Raw genomic sequence first — 19,878 nt, forward strand, 5'->3', positions numbered from 1 at the left:
ACAGCTTTGGGAAATCATTGATGCCAGTTAGGTTGAATGTAGCAAATCCATCTGTGATATCAGGAAACATTCTGTGATTTATGTGCCTGTGACATCTGCCAGTCGAGAGAATTACTCCCTCGTTTACAGGAAACTGCTGGTATGAATGGGCACTATTTGGTCCTTTGCCACTAGAGGGTGCTTGGAAGCTACACAAATGCCACTATGTTCACACCCTCATAAAAATCGGAATGAAAGTGAAAACTGTGGCCAAAATTTCTGAGTGAATCATGTAAGCAGAGGAGAGCACACCTCTGAAAGAGCAGAACACCAGGAACATTAACTCAGGTGAAGAAGGGCCTTATATTTCAACAAGCGCTGTTCGAGATCACACAAGGACAGCGACCCTGTCCTCGTTCTAGTTTCTGCGGGTCTGACCCAATTTCCGATGCTGTCAATGGAAAACTCTTGTCAACATCAGTGGGAGCTGGTCAGACCCTAATGGGTATAGAGAGGAGGGTCCTTTCTCACAGGGGCTCCGCCGTTCCCACAAAAGCCTAAAAACGGACCTGCTGCAGTGTGTGCCAGACAACTGAGCAACCAATTATCTGTGCTGCAGCGCAAGACACATGGCACGTTACAGCTCAGGGGTCCCTGCCTCAAGGCGTTTGCAGTGTGAAGAGAGAGGGCAGAGCAGGAAATGACATCGGGAAAGGGGTGTGGCTTCCATGAAATCAGGGAAGGACTGGAGTGGCTCATAACACCGCGCACCATTGCGTTTGGTGAATGGTCTCTCTCTAGCGTCTTGATACTTCATTTAAGAACAACATGAAGTGGCAGGTCCATGCAGGGAAGCGAAGGGTAAGACAAGGGGTTTGCAGGACACCCACCACACAGTGCTACCAAAGCTACACATGCTGCCTGCACTGTATGGAGCATATAGCGCAGAATCACTGCATCATGTGTTATAGTAACTAGGGATTAATATTGACGGGCTTATCTCTCTCACTTTTAACTCCAGGGATAAGCCATTTACTTTCTAGGCTACGGGGCTGCTGACTCGTAGGTGTCCAGAGGTACCGATGCACATACTAGAAAGCATTATTGAGATCAATAACTCTGTTACTGTCCCACACTCGCCTTTAAAGCCTTATTTGCATACTTCACATGGAATACTTAGTGGCGACTGAGTGACCTGAAAAGCCAGCTGCGTGTCCACCGATGGACTGTAAAAATGGTCAGGGAAAGACACTATTCACCTTTAGATATTTAACAAGCTCTCCTGGAACTTCTTTAGCTCCTGCCTGGACCAACTGGCAGTACTGGAAGAATTTGTGCAGGTGCAAGTCCTGAAAGAAAGATGAAAACAAACAAAATTCAATGAATGAACCTCAACCCTGGTCAGTCTTTCCTACTCCACATTTCCCAGGTCTGCAAACCTACCAGATCTATCTGCCTCTGCAACAGTGCCTGGCATGTGGCATAGCCTGATCTCAGCCCTGCTAGGAACTCCTCAACTGCCCGCCCCAAATCCCAGTTCCCTAGACCACAGCTCGGGTGGCACACTGCTCCCGGCCTTTTCAGATGCACACAGACGCATGGCCACATAACCACACTCTTCAAACGGCTCCTCTGGCTCCCTGTTCTTTTCAGCATTAACACAAAACAGCGGTCTCAGTAGGCTTGTACCAACCTGCATCACAGTTGTGTGTTTCTGGCTAGCCTTCCCCACACAGTCAGTTCAGTGCCAGCCTCCTCCTGCCCCTTCTTCCAGTCCCACCACTGGTGGGGCAAAACCTTTCTCCTCCTAGCTCCTGATGTTTGAAACAGCCTCGCTGTGTTCATGTCTGCTTCACTGATGCCCTCTGAAATCCCCTCCTTTCTCCCCTGCCTATGTCCCTTCATTTCTTTCTCCCTTGGATCTTACAGTTTATTACTGGGGTATTTGCCTCTGGAAAGATTTGGGGGCACAGTTTGCATGAAGAGTGCAGTGTACATGGGCTTGTGCTGTTGCTACTGACAGTACCACACAGTTAAGAGCAAAAAAAGGATAAAAAGCGCATGGTGAAATGAGGCAGCTGCACACCGAGGCCTGGACTACATTTAGAAATCCCACACTGGCCTAGCTCTGGCACTCAGGGGTGTGAAAAATCCCCACCCCTAAGTGCCAAGCTCTGCTGTCCTAATGTCCAGTGTAGACACAACTCGGTCGATGGAAGAATGCTGCTGTCACTAAGCAGGGAGGTGGAAAACCCCTTCCAAGGCTGCACTCTGCAGCTACACTATAGGGTTATGCTGGCATAGCTGTGGTGCTATAGTCCCCCTAGTGTTGACACGGCCTTGAACCCGGCCCACGACACCTCAGCATTGCTGCACACACACTGCGGCTCTTGTGACACTCACACAGTCAGATCGATGGCGCTGGGGAGATGAAATCTGTCATCACGAGTCTGACCCACTCAGGTGAACATTTGTCTTGGGACTCAATGAAGGTTGCTGTGGAAGGTGCTGTCTGGAGCGAAGTGTGACTCTGTCAAAACCCAAACCCTTTTCTTTTGGGGTGAAAAGTCGAAACGGTCTACAGGAAAACCCCATTTTCCAACCAGCTCAGTGACTCAGGCTTCCATAGCGCCTGCAGGTGGGAGTGTGAGCAGCAAAGGCAATGCCAGCACGTCTCGGGGCTCTCTCTCAGCTCTGACTGCTCATTGTGCTCCCAATCAGAAGAGAGCGTGAACAAGCCATAACCTGCTATTACGTAGACTCTCTCTGCTTTATTCTGCAGAGCGCTAATCTCTTTCTTAAAACCCTAAACCCAGCAGCAACAGAGTAGTTCAAATCATTTTATTACAACACTCCCTCCAAGCCCATCGTGACAAGGTTTTGCTACCTCTATGCTAATGGCTAGGAAGCAGACAGTCAGCTTACCTGGGTGTAAATGGTTGACTCCAAGTGGATTTTGATCTTCAACAGTGGCTTTGCTCCATCGACCCATTTAATATCAATGCTCTGCTGCTGTGAACAGAAAATATTCAGCTACTTGGTTGCAGACATTTGCAGATGAGAACAAGGCTTTATGCAGCTGGATCTTCATTCAGTCCTGTAAATGCTCAGTGCCTGCACAAAATCTGAAGAAAAGGGCTTTGCGTAGCACAAGAGAATAGCGCCCTCCTTCAACCCTCAGTGCACCCTGCAGCCGCTCTGTTCCCAGCCTGCAGCAGGGAACGTGGCCTGCTGCACTTCATCAGCCACTGAATCCACATAATACACGTGCCCACTAGCCAGGCCCCCATACCACAAACAACTGTCCAGACACACTGGGACTGGGGTCTTTTACAGCCTCCAATGTTGCTGATGGTGGGTGAAGTGGGGGCAGGCTTTTCTGGATGGACAGGTATGGCTAAGAAGTTCTGGGGGGCAACCCAAGGCTTGACATGGTAACAACTGTAGAGAGATGAAAGCTACAGCTAAGTGTATTTTAAATGCTCTTCCTACCCTGCGCGACTCCGTGTCCCCAGGGCTCAGGTAGCCAGGCGGAAGATTGGCTGAAACGGGTAAATGCTGCTCAAAGGTGATAATTCGACCATCCTTCAGCAAAGGGAGCCAGGCAAATCCCACTGCGGAAACAGCCAATGAGGAGAGATTAACGCACCTGCAGGAGTGTGTGCTCAGCACGGTTCTCAGGAGACTTGGAGCCGCGGCCACGATTCACCCCGCCAGGGAAGCTAACCCAGCGACTGGGAACTGGCCTCCACCCGCCTTACTCTGACAAATTCCCTTCTGCAGAGTCAACGGCTGAAATTCACAGGGCACCAACTGTGACCCTCAGTGGGGCTGCGTGGCAAATAGCCTTTGTGCTGGTTTAATGCATAGGGGTGAACTTCCCCCAGCAAGCATTGCCTGAGGGAGGACTGCAGGCACAGATGCCCAGGTCAATAGGACTTCAATGTGGAAAGTTACACATACGCCCTGATCCTGCACCAACATGCTGCTTTACTCCCATGGGTGGTCCCATTGCAGTCAATAGGACTTCTTATGCAAGTAAAAGTAAGACTATGCAGAAGAGTTTGCAGGATGATGCAGTAATTTGTATTTAAGGAGACGCTAACCGATTGTGTTGCTTCCTGAAGCAGGGGATACATGATTCATTTGTTCATAAGAAGATTAAAACAGACTAGTACCTTAAATCACAAATAGTGTTTTCTTTTTATTCAGCTCTTTACATTTATTCCCATTTAAGGGCTGTAATTTAAGCAGCAAACATACCTGGAGTTTCAATGGAGTCCTGTTTTTTCACTGATGCCTTGGTGTTAATTTCACAGCTGACATGATAGAAGGTGAAAAGCAAATGATGCTTTTGATGGAGATGAATTGGAAGCTCAATTTTAATCTAAAATGATACCATGACAGATAATACTGGATTTGTAATTGGCAAGTTATGTTGTAAGCTGTCTTATTTACTGAAGTTTTCAGAATCACACATTGTGTTGCAGATATTTCTGCCCATCTTTGAACTCGACTGTGTAACAGTTTCATCACAACTGTGTATTATTTATACATTGTGACCATAACCTCCCAGTAGCGACACCACATGCTAGGAAAGCAAGAACCAGAAAACAAACTGACATTAAACACCGAAAATCACCGAGCAGATGGGCTGAGGCTTATTCTAGCTCCAGCTGTACAGAAAGAGGTGCTGGTGCTCTCTACGGTTTTGGTGTACCCATGAAAGACTATTACTTCCTGCAGCTGTTCTAGAGTTGAGTTTTTACCTCATCATAGAACTCTGGACTCTGGTTATGATGCAACACGATGGCACAGGCATTTGCTGTCAGGAGGGGTCCTCCGGGTTTGCCATAGATACACTGCAATGAAGGCAAGTGACATGTTGGATCAAAGGCAGCTGTCACTCAAATTTGCCAACCAGAATAATGAAATACATTGGAAATAGAAAATACTGACATTTTTCTAGATTCTCTTCTCCAGCTTGGAGAGACCATTTGACTGGAGGATAGGTCCATCAATGGCTATTAGCCAGGAAGGGCAGGGATGGTGTCCCTAGCCTCTGTTTGCCAGAAGCTGGGAATGGGTGACAGGGGATGGATCATTTGATGATTCCCTGTTCTGTTCATTCCCTCTGAAGCACCTGGCATTGGCCACTGTTGGCAGGCAGGATACTGGGCTAGAGGGATCTTTGGTCTGACCTAGTATGGCCGTTCTTGTGTTCTTATGGAGACGCTCAGTATTACGCCATATTAACCTAATGAAGTGCCCAATTCTATATACATTTGTTTACGGTTTCAAAAATGGATTATGAACCAACCTTCAAAGCTTGGGCATCAGCTTCATCTGAGTCCTTGAATTCCATGCAGACCACAATATTCCTTGCCTGGAATGAAGAAGAATGAGAGAGTAAGCTCCTAGTTTTAGATTGGGGACGTTGTGAGCGTCTGTCCGGTCCATGTGACTCACCTTTGCAAATGTTTTCTGGCTGTCGTATTTTAAATGCAAGGGGTACACGTAAAGATGATTTTTATAAATGGTGAAGGGATAATGGTATTTCGCCACTTCTGGGACAAACTCCTCCACCTCAATGGTGATGTTCTCATGGCCCTTTTCAAAAGGCTTTATAGGGATGTAAGAGGCAGTAACACAATCTAAAGAGGAAGGATAAGCTGAGATAAGCAGGTGTCTGACAAACACGGGAAAGAAAGCAAACGCAACATGCCACTTTACATTTGACTTCTGCCTTTGCCATCACATCCACGCACCCACTGCAGCCAGAGAGCCAGAGGTATGTGCCCCAGGGTAGAATTTGGCTCCTCTCTGTTCCACGCTACTGGGCCAACTTCTCCTGTCAATCACAGGACAGCAACTCCTTCAATGGATCATTGACTAATGCAGCCAGAGCTGCAGATTTCCTAAAGCTTGAAAACAAAAGTGCAAGACGTGTTCCTTAAGAGAAACCTTTGCTGCTAAGCGCCATCCATTCATAAAAAAAGATTTTAAAACATCAGTTTCACTAAGTTAGTTGCTCATTATCTATCATTGTAAATTCTAGATATTTCTCATTCATATTATAGAGAAGCATGCTACAGATGTTACCAGGATGGTTAGCACAGTTAATATTTACTTTCTGATTTGTGTTTCTTACTTGATAATTCCAGAGGGATGCACTCAATGGTGATATTTAAGTGGCCTGGGATAACCTGGAGTTTTGTCTTCTCTGGCCTGTATTAGAAAGCAAGAACAAACTCATCAATCTTGAAAATTCAAGCATGAACAAATTAGCTCCAAATATTTGATCTCTCCAGGTAGTTCAGAAACACTCTCGCATCCACACATACTATTTTAAAGAATATTCAAATGCCCACTCAGCCGCTACACCAGTTCTTTACACTCACTTCCTAAACTCTGCTAGCAGCTTCAGCAGATCCTCACTAGAGAGTTTGCCACTATCTTGTTTATAGAGAGGAGAGAATTTCCCATCGAGATCCAGAGTACCTTGAGAGTCTTTGAAAACTGGCCTGCAAAAAACAAAAGTGGACACATTTCCCAAGCATTAGTATCAGGGCTACCCATGCCAGTCTGGGAGAAGCTCAAAGGGTGATTCACTCCTGTGCAGGCAACACACACAAGGTCTACGCAACACAAATACTCAAACCCACACACAGATGGTGCATAGGATTTGTGCTGGCTCTCTGCACAGGAATGAACAGCATCCTATGGAAGCTCTTCAGCACGTCCTTGCAATACGAAAACACTGCTCAGGAACCTACACGTATGTACCAAGCCACAGTCCAAGCTGACATTCCAGAGTCATCACCATCTTGGTTTAGGACCAAATAGCAACCTAGTGGTAAGAATAGGAGACAGTGGGATGCATTTACATCAGTGTCTTCCAGGGAGCTGCATTAGGGTCAGTTTGGCTCGGGATACATTTACCCTCAACAAAAGAATATTAGGGGAATCAGATCATGATCTTCAGTCATCCAAGAGAGAAAGGGAGGAGCTGCGGCTGAGTGGCATCTCTTGGGACTCTCCAGAGTTCCAGACTGAACTAGTTAACCTCCACCCCAAAAACTCACTAACTAAAGGTCCAGTCCTGCAGCCCTTGTCTCCTGGGCAGAGTCACTGAAGCTGAGAGGACGCGCATGCAGTCCCTTCAGTCCTTTCTTTGAAAAAGAACGAGAGGGGCTATCAGACGGGATCAGACCAGTGGACCATCCTGCCCTGAGCCTGATAGTGTAATGCACTAGCTGCTTCACAGGCAGCTACAGGACCTTGGCACCAGCAGCTATGAGATAACCTCTCCCCAAGGAAGTTCCCTCCTAACCCCAATAGGCAGAGCTCAGCTCACACCCTGAAGCAGGAGGTTTTTAGCTATAACCGGTTGGAAATTTTTCACCCACATGGTTTTGGTGAAAAACGCCATTGCTGTTGAAATCTAGACAGTTCAACAAATGTGTTGCTTGTGATGAAAATTCCTGTGGGAGGGAAAATGCATTTTTTTTGTTTTGAAATTTTCATTTTGGGGGAAGTTTTGTTTCAGATTTTATTTTTCCTTATGTTTTTCATGTTTAAAAAATATCATCACATTATTTCTTAACATCGGCAGTAGCGGTGCACAATCTGACCTAATCTAAGAGCTGAAATACTCCATTTTATTTTAAAAATCATTAAGGAAGACACTACATTGCAGTGATTGAAACATTTTCTTTTCCTGATCAAAGTGTCTCCTGTTTGTGTTCCAGTGAACAGTCTGACCCTACTATTACTATCATGGTATGAAAGAAAATGGAATTCCCATAAAATTTCTGTTTTGGAAATTTTTCATTTTGGAATTCTGAAATTCCATTTTGAATTTTATTATAATATAAAACTGAAAAAAATTCAAAATGGAATTTCAGAATTCCAAAATGAAAATTTTCCAAAACAGAAAGTTTATGTGAATTTCATTTTCCTGGGAAATTTCAAATGTTTTTGTTCCCATATGGAACAATTTTTTTTTCAAAATGTTGACATTTCCCACAAAACGGAAGTTCCAGGTTTCAACCAGCTCTATTTATAGCCCTCCCCAGAACTCTTGTTTATTTTATAATCTCTCTCCAGATCTAGGACTCCAGCCAATCCAAGTTCTGGTGCAGAAAAACAATCTGCAGGGCCAAATTCTGCCCTCAGTTACAGTTGTGCAGTCTCCCTGACTTGAGGAATTTGGCCCGATTTACAAACAACATAGACAACAACTTCAGGAGGACACGTGAGGATTTCAAGACAACTGACCTGGCAGCCCAAGCAAAGGGCATCCTGTACTGCCCGAGCCGACTACACACCTGCTTAGCCAACTTATGAACCTTCTGGGCAGTCTGGAAAAACAAGAGAAAGGATTAAGAAGGTGACAGTGGGGTCACACCTTCATAGGACAAGAATTAAAATGTGACAGCTGTGGGAAAGGAAAGCTCTCAGCCTTCCAGCAACATACAGCCAGGTAGCAAGTTAGAGCGTCTAAGCTGACACCAAGGACTAAGCCGACAATCATTGTGACACCATGTCTATTTCACTGCTGTATGTGATCAGCATGCCTTTTAGGGTCCAGCTGTGTTACCAACTAACCTATGCTGTACGCAAGGGGAGTATAGAGCCTTTACCCACCCTGGGCCTCACCCCACTCACCCTGAAGTCAACGGGACTCTTTTCATTGAATTCAGTGGAGGGTTGAGGTCCCAGCTGGGGTACACACAAATCATGGCAGCTACCGCTAGAGGGCCCCCAGATCCTGCTCCCATTTGCACACACTGGCCATCAGCCCTGTGTACCCAGGCAGAGGAGAAGGAGGCGGAGCTGTGTGCAGAGTGGGCGTGGCTACAGGGTGGGCCATATTCTGCCTGGGTCTGAGCCCCGCAAACTGTGGTGCAGGAACCATTTTCATTAAAAAAAAATAGCTCTTCCCACCTGCAGGAGCAAACACAAAGGCAACCTGAGGCAGCTGGTTGTGAGCAGGGCTGAATCTCTCGTGTGCATAGCAGTTCCACACCCTCCTTAGGCTGATGCGGCATCAGGCCCTGCACCATTCTAATGTGCTGGGGAAATAATTATCTCATCTTAAAAATCGATCACGTTTCTGAACAGCCAAGCTCTGTTCTGAGAGATGAGCTGACATCAGCCGTGATGCCAGTACCCAGAGCAAGGCCGGAAATGCCAAGAGCCGCGGCCATCTTAACTGCATAGGGAAAGCCCAAGGTTTGCCAGAAAGGACAAGAAACAACAATCCATGTGTATTTTCATGCTTCTCAGAGTATCACAAGCCAATGGAGACTAGCCAGCTCCAGGTTATCACAGGAGTGGCCTGCAGTGCCCATTCGCAGACCCTGCCATACATAACCTTATCCAGTACCTTCCCCGGGTCAGAGTTCTTGATGTACGGGTCCACACAGTGTGTGATGCTGCCTTGCAACACTTTCTCCACACGGGCGACAAGAAAGATCTCCACGTGGGGGTTTGCCACAGAGAAAACTCCCTGAAAGTGAACAAATAGCAGAGAGTCAGAGATGATTACTCCTCCCAAGGCCATGCTCTCCTCCGGCTCCAATCAGAATGGAGCCTGGTAGCTTCCCCACTTTGGCGCTATGCTGATTCATGGCACATGCCAGGTGCCAGCAGGTTTTCATGGTCTGAGTGAGGCCAAAGCCTGAGAGAGGCTACAGGGACGGTGCAGGCACTCAGTACTGCTCAGAATTGGTGCTAGCTGTGGGACTTGGAGGGTTAGATGGCTGATCGGCTCTTTCTATGAGCCCCAAACATGGTAAAAGTCAGAACTGTTTGGGTTCCCAGCAGAATGAGGAGCTGGATGAAGGGGATTTGATATAACAAAACCTCCCTCCCACTCAAAGAAAAGCTACAGCCTATGCTTGAACTATGGGTTGGGAGTGTCAAAGGTGCCTTCGGGAGGGAGGTGACCAGCTTTCAGGCACTTCTGCTGACTCCTTCACAAACCCCAGGTGGATACATTTCAGGCAGAATTGGTAACATTTTTTTGAATTTTAAAATGTTGATAAAATCAGGAAAAATGTCAACTAAATTTTGTTTGCATGTTTTATCAGTGATCATTCAGGTACAGAGCGTCACGAGCGAATGAGGGCTCGATAGTCAGAATTGTGCTCTTGGGAGCACGGACCGTCTTTTTGGGCTGTCTCTGTACAGCACCTACCACAGTGGGGTCCTGGTCCCTGACGAAGGCTCCTAGATGCTACAGCACACCACATAATCAATCACGTGCCGTACATTTTCTGAAGAGCTGCAACCACATCAAAGCTTTTTCCTTGCACATACACTGACAACAAGGAAAGAACACAGGAAGTCAGTTCCTCACCTGCTTTATGTAGCGCAGGTGAGATTCAGCAATTCCATGAATGAGGTGCTCATTGGTCGGAGTCCCCTTGGGGTGACTGTCACCAGCTGCCTGAGTGGAGCTTCCGAGCAGCATTTCACGTACCGAAGGAGGATTCAAGTCCACGTGGAAGTCAGCTGAAATCTTGCAATTGTGTTTTACGTCAAATAATGCCAGGCTGATGAAAAAAGGCTCAACCTGGGAATTTGAATGAATGTTCTTATTAAAAAGCATGGTACGGGTTCTAACCTCGAGGTGTACTTGAAATTCACTGCCAGATACACAAGTGTGATCTCTGTTTCTCTGAGTCTCAGTTCAACTCTTACGATGAAATTCACCCTTCCACGAGGACTGTGCACCACTTACAATCTGTGGGGGCCATCTATGCGGGGTGAATTTCACTGTGAAAGAATTATATAAATAACCAATAGTTTATTTGCTTCTGACTATCCGGAAAAACACTCTAAGACCACAGCTTTGCTGGGTCTTCTTGCATTTGTATCTAGTGAAGATGAGCACAAAGATGAGGGCCACTTTAAAATCACTGACATAACATACAGTAAGAAGAGGAGCGGATTATTTATACAAATGATGGAACACGAATGTCAGGAAGAGATGAAAACGCTGATCAGTCTGTAAGAGCTGTTTAAAGGCTGTACGTTCAGGATAAGGCTATGTCTACCCTAGTCCTTTCGTCAGTACAACATTTGTCGGTCAGAGGTGTGAAAAGAACACAAGTTTCACCGACAGAAGCGCTGGTGTGGACAGTGCTATGCTGGCGGGAGACGCTCTCCTGCCGACATAGCTACCGCTGCTCATGGGGGGTGGGGTTAATGATGCCGGCGGGAGAACTCTCTCCCGTCAGCACAGCGCCATCTCACGGGAGTCCTGACAGTGCCGCAGCTGTAATGCAGTAAAGTCTGCAGTGTACACAGAACCTAGGAATGTGCATTTTTAGCACATCTCACAAAGTTCCAAACAACTCAGTTCTCAGTGGCCTGACTTCAGTTGTGTTCTAGCAAGAGACTCTACATATTCCTTGGTCATGTCAGGCAGGATCACACAGAGAAAGCTTCCAGCATAAACTAACCACCTTTCCCTAGCTGTTCTCACCTTGCACGTGAACTGTCTGAAGTGAGTTCCACAATGGGGTGACTACATCAAATCTCAGGCTGGGCTTCGTAGCTCCAGGCCTTGACAAGTAGCAAAAATTCCAGATGGTTTTGGTTCAGAAAGATTGTAGAGGACAAAGCTACCATGTGAAGGTCAGACCACAGCGTGCCTGATCAGAGCAGTGATGTACATATGTGCTATCTCCAGGCCTGATTCTGCAGGCTAAAATCTAAAGTCCCCACTGGCCCTGGGTGCATCAGGACTGAGGTCTCTGTTAGCAGTGCCTCCATCCCTCTCCGACATATTGGAACAGGGATGGATGCAAATTCAGGCCCCAGGCCTGCAATGAGCTCTGTGCCTGTTGACCCCCTGTGTTGGCCCATAGGCCACCAGGAGCAGAATTAAGGCCTAATTTCTTTTCCCAGCTCCACCTCCAGCCAGTTTCTGTTGCCGATCAGAAGAAACGGGATGGTAACTGTCTATGTCTAAGCACAGCTCCAAGAGAAGAAACGGAACTTTCCAATGAAAATGCGTACGTTTGTGGGGGAGCCCTCGGCTCGGTCACCAACGTGAGTCTGGAGGTTGAAGGTTAAATCATGACAGTTCACCAAAAAGCGCCTGCTGCACTTTTCCTCAAAGGGCTTTACGTCTGGCTCAATTCCAGAGAAGTGCAGCCTCTAGAAAACAAATGACACACAGCCTTTAAAACAGGAACCTCACAACAAAGTTAAGGGATTACATTATAGCTAATGGTATTTTACCATGATTAAAAACATGGTCTAAAAAGGGCAGCACATTCACAAACTGAGAGCCCATTTGGGGCCTGTTAGGCACATGCACTAGGGACAGGAATTCCTAACTTTGTACTGGGTTTTTGGAGTCTGCTTTGAGCCGTTTGTACAGTACAGAGAACTAAATCACCACAAGATTTCAGTTCTGGCCTCTGCCTTTTAGCTGTAACCTTGAGGATCCACCCCAAATGTCCAATCACAGGGAGCCTGGAGGTGAAAACAGCATATGTGCAGCAGGAATGCTCAAAGCGTTTCTACCACTTTGCAGGATTCTTTTGGTTGAAGAGATCGTTCACATAGTTAATAGACAGCGCTGCCAGAACCAGCAACAGCTCACAAACGGGAAGATATTTTTGATAGGCAGCAATGACGACTCTGGTTATAAACAGTCCAGATGGGCAATTGATTTAGATTGGCTGTAATAAAACTCAAACCACCTTCAATTCAGTCACCTCCTCTATGGCCCTTAAGGCCCAACTGGTCCTGTGGCTGGTTTGTGCCCACAGCGACCTTTCACAGACAGTGCCGAACGGGAAGAAAGAGACGAGACGACCTTTAGGCACGACCCTTAGCCAAATAACAACTCCCTCCCTTCACCAGACCCACCTTGCTGTGTGCAAGGATGCAGGACTGCATCCAGAACATCAAAATCACAGTGTGTTGAAGGGCTGATGTACACGCTATCATTCTCCCCCAGTTACTGAGGAGACCCGTGTTCAGGGCCAGCGCTACCATTTAGGCGACCCAGGCAATGGCCTAGGGCGACAGAATTTTTGGGGGGCGCTATTTTGCCGGGGGGGGCAGCATGCGGGTCCGGTGGGCCTACCGCAGTCATGCAGGCAGACAGTCTGCTGCTGGAAAGGCTCCGGTGGAGCTGTCGCAGTCATTTCAGCGGACGGTGCACTGGTCTAAAGGCTCCGGCGGACCTACCGCAGTCATGCCTGCGGCAGGTCCACCGGAGCCTTTAGACCAGCGGACCGTCCGCCAGCATCACTGTGGCAGCTCCACCGGGGCTGCGGGGGGCGGCGAAATGGCCGTCCGCCTAGGGCATCAGAAACCCTGGCGCCGCTCCTGCCCATGTTATTACTCTGTGGGGGCTATTCCCCCCCTCTGAGTAATCTAAGCAAATATAGGCTGCAATCATTAACCCATTTTAGAAAACTATTTCTGAGTCACTTTTGAGCAGACAGAAAACCCTGCCCTCTCTCAGGCCCATGGCTACAATCACATAATTGCTTCAACATCGGCCTGACAACCTATAAATATGCCACAAAACTGAACTTGTGTCCACGATCGCAGACGTACCAAGCCGCAGAACACACGGGGTCTGCTCTGAACCAGAATCAACAGGCTGCTTTGTGCCCAGGGACAGGGCACTGTGAGTTCAGTGACAGCCCAGCCAATAAAGATGTTTTGTACTTTCAAGGATGTTCCCCTTCTGAATCACACGACTAGTATTTTGGGGAGTTGCCAACAGTCCCTTTTTAAAAACAAACCTCGTGGCTGCCACGGGGATGTAGAGACCCTGGTGCAATCATCCTAAAGAAGACCCAAGAGGAAAGTTTGGTTTGGTACAAGACAGATCCTTGGAAGATTGCATTTTTCCCGTTAAATCAGAATTGTCACCCTCCTGGGCTCTAACTGCTCATATTGATTTGAAGCTAGAGAAAATCAGAAACTAGGAAATAAATGGAACAGTTTTCTAAAGTCGTGTTAACAGCAGCAGCTTTTTCCCTTTAAATGTCACGGGTGCCTTCAGATCTGTAAAGCTGCTCTCAGGAACGGAGAAGAAATGCTAGCGTGCATGCTGAACCTTCCTTTTGCCATCCTTGGGCCCTCATCATCCCACATGGCAGCTGTGCTGGAGCTGGGGCAGTCTCTCTCTCTGTTCCCATGACTGTGCAGTGAATAAAGTCAGGCCTTCATATTCCAAAGGTATTGAGCTCAAGCCGCATTATCATTGTGCTTGTATCAACCTTTCTATTAACTCTTTCCTATCTGTGTGAACAGAGATTGATTTTTGCCACTTTTCCAAGGCCAAAACTTGAAAGTTCGTAAAGAACAAATATAGAAACAAACAGATGTGTTACCTATAAAAACAGCCTACTTAAAGAAGGGTCAGCTGTCTACATGGTCAGATTAAGGGCTATCATGGAATCAGACTAAGTCCTTGGAAAGGAGCAGTGGGGAAAGACCAGATTCGGCATTCTGCAGCTGTCAGACAGGAGTCTGAACAGGAAACAGCCTCTGTGGTTTGGGAGCTTCCACATACCAGCAGCCCCGAAGACTTCCTTTACGTGAAAGGAGTTCTGAGCTTTGGTATCTCCAAAACCCAGAACCTGCATGGCTGGCATATCTCGCAAGGACTCCGCCCAGACATGGGCTTGCTGCTTATCTCATCAGCCTTAGTTGTAGAGGTCACTTGACTACCAGTCATTTCACCGTCTCCCTATGAGTCCCATTGCTGGTGTAGGTGACCATGGCCCCCCCAAGGAAGGAAGCAAGCAAGCGACACCAAATGGACTTTTCAGAATGGGTGAACCCTGGAAGACTCTAAAAGGTGTGCGTGGGGGGGGTGTGTGTGTGGAATTACCTGGACTTCTGCGTCAAAGGAAAAGAGATTTTGTCGTCCATCATTTCTGCTTAGTTTATTCAGCTGTTCAGTTTCTCTTCCATACTAGGTCAAGGAAAGCATTGACATTACTGAGGAGACCAAGCCACAAGAGAAGCAAGTGTTTGTCTTTGGGAGGAATGGACACAAAATGTAATAAAAATAAAGCAGTCAATATTGTTCAGAGCTGACTGATGACTGGAGAGATTACACAATACCGCCCAGCCGCACCAACGAACGCCACGCTGGGGAACAGGAGGGCTCGGGGTCCTGTGGCCTGTCCATGTGACAGGATCACTCTGAGTGACAGAGCCAGCTGGCTACCAGACACCTGCATCCGACCGACCCAGCACAGGCCCAGAGAGCTGTGACATCCCCGCCCTACCAAACAGGAGTGAATCTGTCAATATTGCACCATTTTGGAGGCCAAGCTCTCCTGCCCCAGGTTGTCCTGCACTGCATGTCCTTGTGGTAGATTTGGCGACCTCTTCTCCCGTCCCATCCCCAGATGCATCCACTGTCCCTTGCTTGACACTCTCTCCCCCAGCTGAGTTATCCTCTTTTGTGGCTTGGGTGGCACCTTTTACGTCGATGACTCAGGTCAGTACCCCCCATTCCACTCTCCCACGTCTTCTGGGATGTTCGATGTGTCCAAACCTGAACTTCTCGCCTTGCTTCCCAAATCACTTCCCTCTCTGCTTTTCTCCATCACCGTGGGCAACATTCTCACCCTCTGAGTCATTCGTGTCTACAACCCTGTGGCTGTGTGACTCTTCCCCTCCCTGTCCCCCTCCCTTCACCTCCCGGCTCTCACCAAATCCAGCCTCGGCTCCCTCGATGGCCTCTCCCTCCGAGATCCCCCCATTCCCAACCACAAAACTCTTCTCTGCAAGCCCTCGTTACCTCTCCCCAGAACTTCTGCAGCCTCCCTGGCCTCTCATCTCATCCGCTCCAATATATTCCACATGCTGCAGCCAAAGCGCCCTTTCCTGGCGGCTGCTCTGACCCTGCTCCCCACAGTCTGCCAAGTCCCCACCAGGTTTCAGACTCCTCACCTGACTGTGCATGTACCCCCATCTCCTACTGCACTCCCACTCCCTCTCTCCCACCTTTCAGAGGCCTCCAGCCCTTTCCAGCTCTGTGCCACGGGGCTGGGCACACACGTGGGTTGGTAGGAACCAGCACTGGCAGAGCCTTTTGCAGCTCCCTCCCACGAATAGCTCCCCGAAACGAACAAGAGCACCAGCTCAACACACATCCTCAGACTGTGGCCCTGTCTTCCTCCTGTCTGCAGCTCCTTCCAGATTCCTGCTCCAGCCTCCTCCTTCCCTGCCACTGCCAGAGACACAGACGCTCCCCCTAGTGTGACTCTCCCTGCCCTCTCCCGGCTTCAGCTCCCCCACCCACAGTTCTTTCTCCTACCCCGTCCCAGCAGCTGGCTCTGGGCAGCAGCAGCGGCAGTGCTGGGTCAGGCTCCTGCCAGTGGTGTGCCTGAGTTTGGATGAGAATACAGGCAGCTCTTTACGCAGTAGCCTCAGCAGCAGACCAGGGAGCAGCTCCAGCTCCATGTTGATGGGATCTGTACACAAGGAGGCGAAGCTGGCGCCAGCAGCATCCCGTGGCTGCCCAGCTTTCCCCAGAGCACAGCTTAGGGACCTGTGCTGTAGGGACCTTAACCTCTGTCACTTAATAGTGTCCAGCAGGAAGTCCCTTTCCAGTGGCAGCTGCAAGTTAGCTGGGGGAGCTGAGGAAATGACCACTGTGGACACAATACCTTCATCAGCTCAGGATGCATGCTTCTCTCCAAGCTCTCCAGGATGTTTTCCGATTTCCCTTGGCTGCTCGAGTCATCATCTGTCAAGTCATGAAAAGAAGATGTTCCAAATGACAGCAACGGCCCCTTCTAATCCGACCAAGTCCCCGGGCTCCACTCCTGAGCTGCTCACTTACAATAGCACAGGGACAATTTATCATGGCTCCTGAGACGCTGCCATGGGTTTCCCATCCAGCAGGAGAGTCAAGTTTCAAATCCACTTTTATTCTACAGACTATAGTTTATGTGCTACTAGCCAAACCTCAGAATCAGCATTTACTTGCTAAGATGCCGATTTTTAATGCAGGAAAAAACGTAAACACTGATACGGGCGTCCTCGCCTTCGTGCTGCTAACGACGACGTCAGCGCTGCAATGGTGGGAAAGAAAGCTCCAGGGATTTAAAGACTGACCTTGTGCAGACTCCACGGTGTCTTTCCTCTCTTGCACCAAACTCTCCGTATTGATCTGAATAATCTTTTTCAGAGTCACCAGCCACTCCTCCATTTCCTGTTCACTTTCGGCTGCCAGATAGTGGCTGTACTTATCTAGCATCTTGAGTTCAAATGCATATCGGCGCATCTTGGGGCACTGCACAAACAAACCAGAGAGCGGGCTTCGCATTACACTTCATTAATATCGCCTTCACCTTAGAGCTTAGCTCAGCGCAGACCTGGTACCCTGGCGAAACCCACTGTGCACAAATAACAATGTTACAAATGCACCTTTCATTCCGGGGCATTCTTGCATTGCTCAGCCCCATTGACTTGCGGCTAGCTCTGGGGTAGAAAGTAGCAAGCAGCCAAGGTGAAGCCTGTTGTACACTAATGTGAAGGGAAATGTGAGCCAAAGTCACAAGAGCAAATTCCTTCCCTTATAAAAAAAAGTGCCATGGAGCCTTTACAGTCCACCCAGGAACCTGATTTTAAAGACTCGTCCAACCCACCAACTAGAACTTCAGCCCGGCGCTATAGTAAGAAGCATTAATCAAAAACTAAACTAACAGTTTCATGGTAGCTCACTTTTCCAACTGCTGCTGGTCTAACACCAGCATATTCCAGTGAGAAGTCTAGGCAAGTCCCTCGATGCAACATGTAAAGTACAGTCTACGCTGCCCACAGTCACAACGGCTACAAAGAAATCTACAGAAACTCACTTTGGAACCTGCGTGGAGTCTGCTCTACTCACCCGAGAGTTAGCCCAAACCCACATGAAAACAGTGCGCCCTGTGAGAGCTATGCAAGACAGCACAAGGTCAGGAATAAAAACTTTCTCAGGCTTCAGAAGCTGTGTTTTTCCATACACTACTGCTGATGCATACAACTAATGCCTGATGGGCCATTCCAAAGCAAGGGTTTTCACATGATCAACAGTTTTCTGCAGAAGACCCCAAGATGTTGCAATTTGAGGACATTTTCCACTACCACTCTTTACCATTCACCACTCCTCCTCCTCGTCTTTAACAAGAGCTACAGGAAGCAAACACGGCTCATTTGCATTCTCTTATTATTTGTATTACAGTAGTTCTCCAGCAAGCCACAGTGTCCGAATACATAGTAAGAGACTCTTACAATTTAAGGCCCTGTTTCCGTAACCCCTTGCACATGAGTTACTTTACACGTGAATACTCCCATTGAATTCTGCGTGTACAGGATCCAGACCTAATTTAAGACAAGAGACAACCAGTGGGTACAGACAGACAGAGAGAAAGGCAGATGAAGGTAACACTGGGATGAACAGCTGACTGCACAGAGTAGTTACTGGCCTCAATCTTGCATGTACTTCAAGCACCTATAGTCCCACTGAAGTCAACAGGGGTGCCAAGAGGTCCCCTTGGTGGTGGACACTGTACAGTCATAGAAAAAGAGCTCATCCAATCTCGGCAGAGATGACGCAGCCAGCTGGGGAGCAGGCAGAAGGCGCAGTGGCAGTGAACTCCAGGTTTTACACTGTCAGCAGTAGCCTCTGCCCACCACCTGCTAGCGGCAGCATGGCATGGCTGGTCAGGTGGCGGGTAGACAGATGGAACAGGCAGAGCGCATGAATGAGATTGATGAAGCACACGTACAGGGACAAAAGCAGGTAGGACTCCCCCCTTGTCAACCTACCTGAACAACATCAATGCAAGCGTCCAAGAAGATGCAGCCTTTGGATTCTTTTGAAATTTTCTCATCTTTATAGGAATTCAGAATATAGGAACCATCCGGCAGTTGTGTGAGGTAAAAATACCTTCTCTTGAATACCTGCAAGAGCAAAACGCCTTTCTCATACAAGGGTCGCTCTGTGCCATCCGTAGCCAGTGAGGCACACGTTTTCAGCATTTGGCTTCTCAGTCACTGTACGATACCTCGCTAGGGAAAACAGATGGTGTCTCAGTGCTACACATCTACCAGGTCAGCACACTCAAAGCCAGGGCTGAAATACAACCCCCAGAGCTACTGTGTCTCACACACCTAGTTTCCTAGACCCTCCATTCACCTCTTGCATTTTGACACTGTTCACTCAATGGGATAATTCAAAACTCCTTAGCAGGGTTGGATTCCACAACTAAAGTCATCCCTCTCACACTGGCAATCTGAGGAATTTCCCCCCAGGTTAGATGGGCAGAGACCCTGGTGGGGGTTCATCTGTCTCTGCAGGCTGGGGCAGGGGTCACTTGCAGGTTTAAACCAGTGTAAATGATGGATTTCCTACAACTTGAAGTCTTTAAACCATGATTTGAGGCATCAGTAACTCAGCCAGAGGTTAGGGGTCTATTACAAGAGTGAGGTTCTGTGGCCTGCGATGGGCAGGAGGTCAGACTAGATTATCCTGATGGTTCCTTCTGAGCTGAAAGCCTGAGTCTGAATCTGAGCTGGCACCCAGTTCTGTCCCTCCGCACCCCCTCCTGGAATGGCTCAGTTCTGCAAGGAGCTGACCAGCGCTGATCAAGCAAAGCACTCAAGTGTGTCCACAGCCCCACTGAAATCAATGGGATCACTCATCTGCTTAAGGGTTTTGCTGGATCAGGATCAAAGTGCTCAGCACGTTGCAGGAGCAAGCCCTGAATTAATATCTTTTGGGGGGAGGGGAGGATGTGCATGATTACAGGCGGGGCCCCACTTCCCCCAGTGCAGAGTCTTCATGCTGCCTGCACTCCCTCCCCTCTGCTGGCTCCTGTCCCCGTCAGCTGGAAAGAGAAAAGCCAA

At 48.1% G+C, this 19,878-nt stretch overlaps 1 protein-coding gene across 9 annotated transcripts in view; it reads right to left on the reverse strand.

The window, feature by feature from the left end:
• The window catches only part of DOCK11 (dedicator of cytokinesis 11), a 121,376-nt gene that overhangs the window by 62,082 nt on the left and 39,416 nt on the right, over positions 1-19,878 (reverse strand). For 5 of the 9 annotated variants that reach the window (XM_030574602.1, XM_030574597.1, XM_030574594.1 and 2 more), the window contains exons 7-23: positions 18,799-18,933; positions 17,104-17,281; positions 16,653-16,732; positions 14,861-14,944; positions 12,013-12,153; positions 10,346-10,561; positions 9,359-9,493; positions 8,260-8,342; positions 6,381-6,503; positions 6,131-6,207; positions 5,449-5,633; positions 5,300-5,365; positions 4,749-4,841; positions 4,243-4,366; positions 3,472-3,593; positions 2,905-2,991; positions 1,239-1,328 (exon numbers count right to left, since the gene is read on the reverse strand). In XM_030574602.1, coding sequence (XP_030430462.1) covers positions 1,239-1,328; positions 2,905-2,991; positions 3,472-3,593; positions 4,243-4,366; positions 4,749-4,841; positions 5,300-5,365; positions 5,449-5,633; positions 6,131-6,207; positions 6,381-6,503; positions 8,260-8,342; positions 9,359-9,493; positions 10,346-10,561; positions 12,013-12,153; positions 14,861-14,944; positions 16,653-16,732; positions 17,104-17,281; positions 18,799-18,933 — 2,019 coding nt within the window. Of the gene's footprint in view, positions 1-1,238; positions 1,329-2,904; positions 2,992-3,471; positions 3,594-4,242; positions 4,367-4,748; positions 4,842-5,299; positions 5,366-5,448; positions 5,634-6,130; positions 6,208-6,380; positions 6,504-8,259; positions 8,343-9,358; positions 9,494-10,345; positions 10,562-12,012; positions 12,154-12,873; positions 13,164-14,860; positions 14,945-16,652; positions 16,733-17,103; positions 17,282-18,798; positions 18,934-19,878 lie in introns of those variants that run through there. The other 4 variants (XM_030574598.1, XM_030574596.1, XM_030574595.1 and 1 more) reach the window with 3 other exon arrangements.

This window comes from Gopherus evgoodei, chromosome 9 (assembly GCF_007399415.2).
Source record: "Gopherus evgoodei ecotype Sinaloan lineage chromosome 9, rGopEvg1_v1.p, whole genome shotgun sequence".
Classification (NCBI taxonomy): Eukaryota; Metazoa; Chordata; order Testudines; family Testudinidae; genus Gopherus; species Gopherus evgoodei.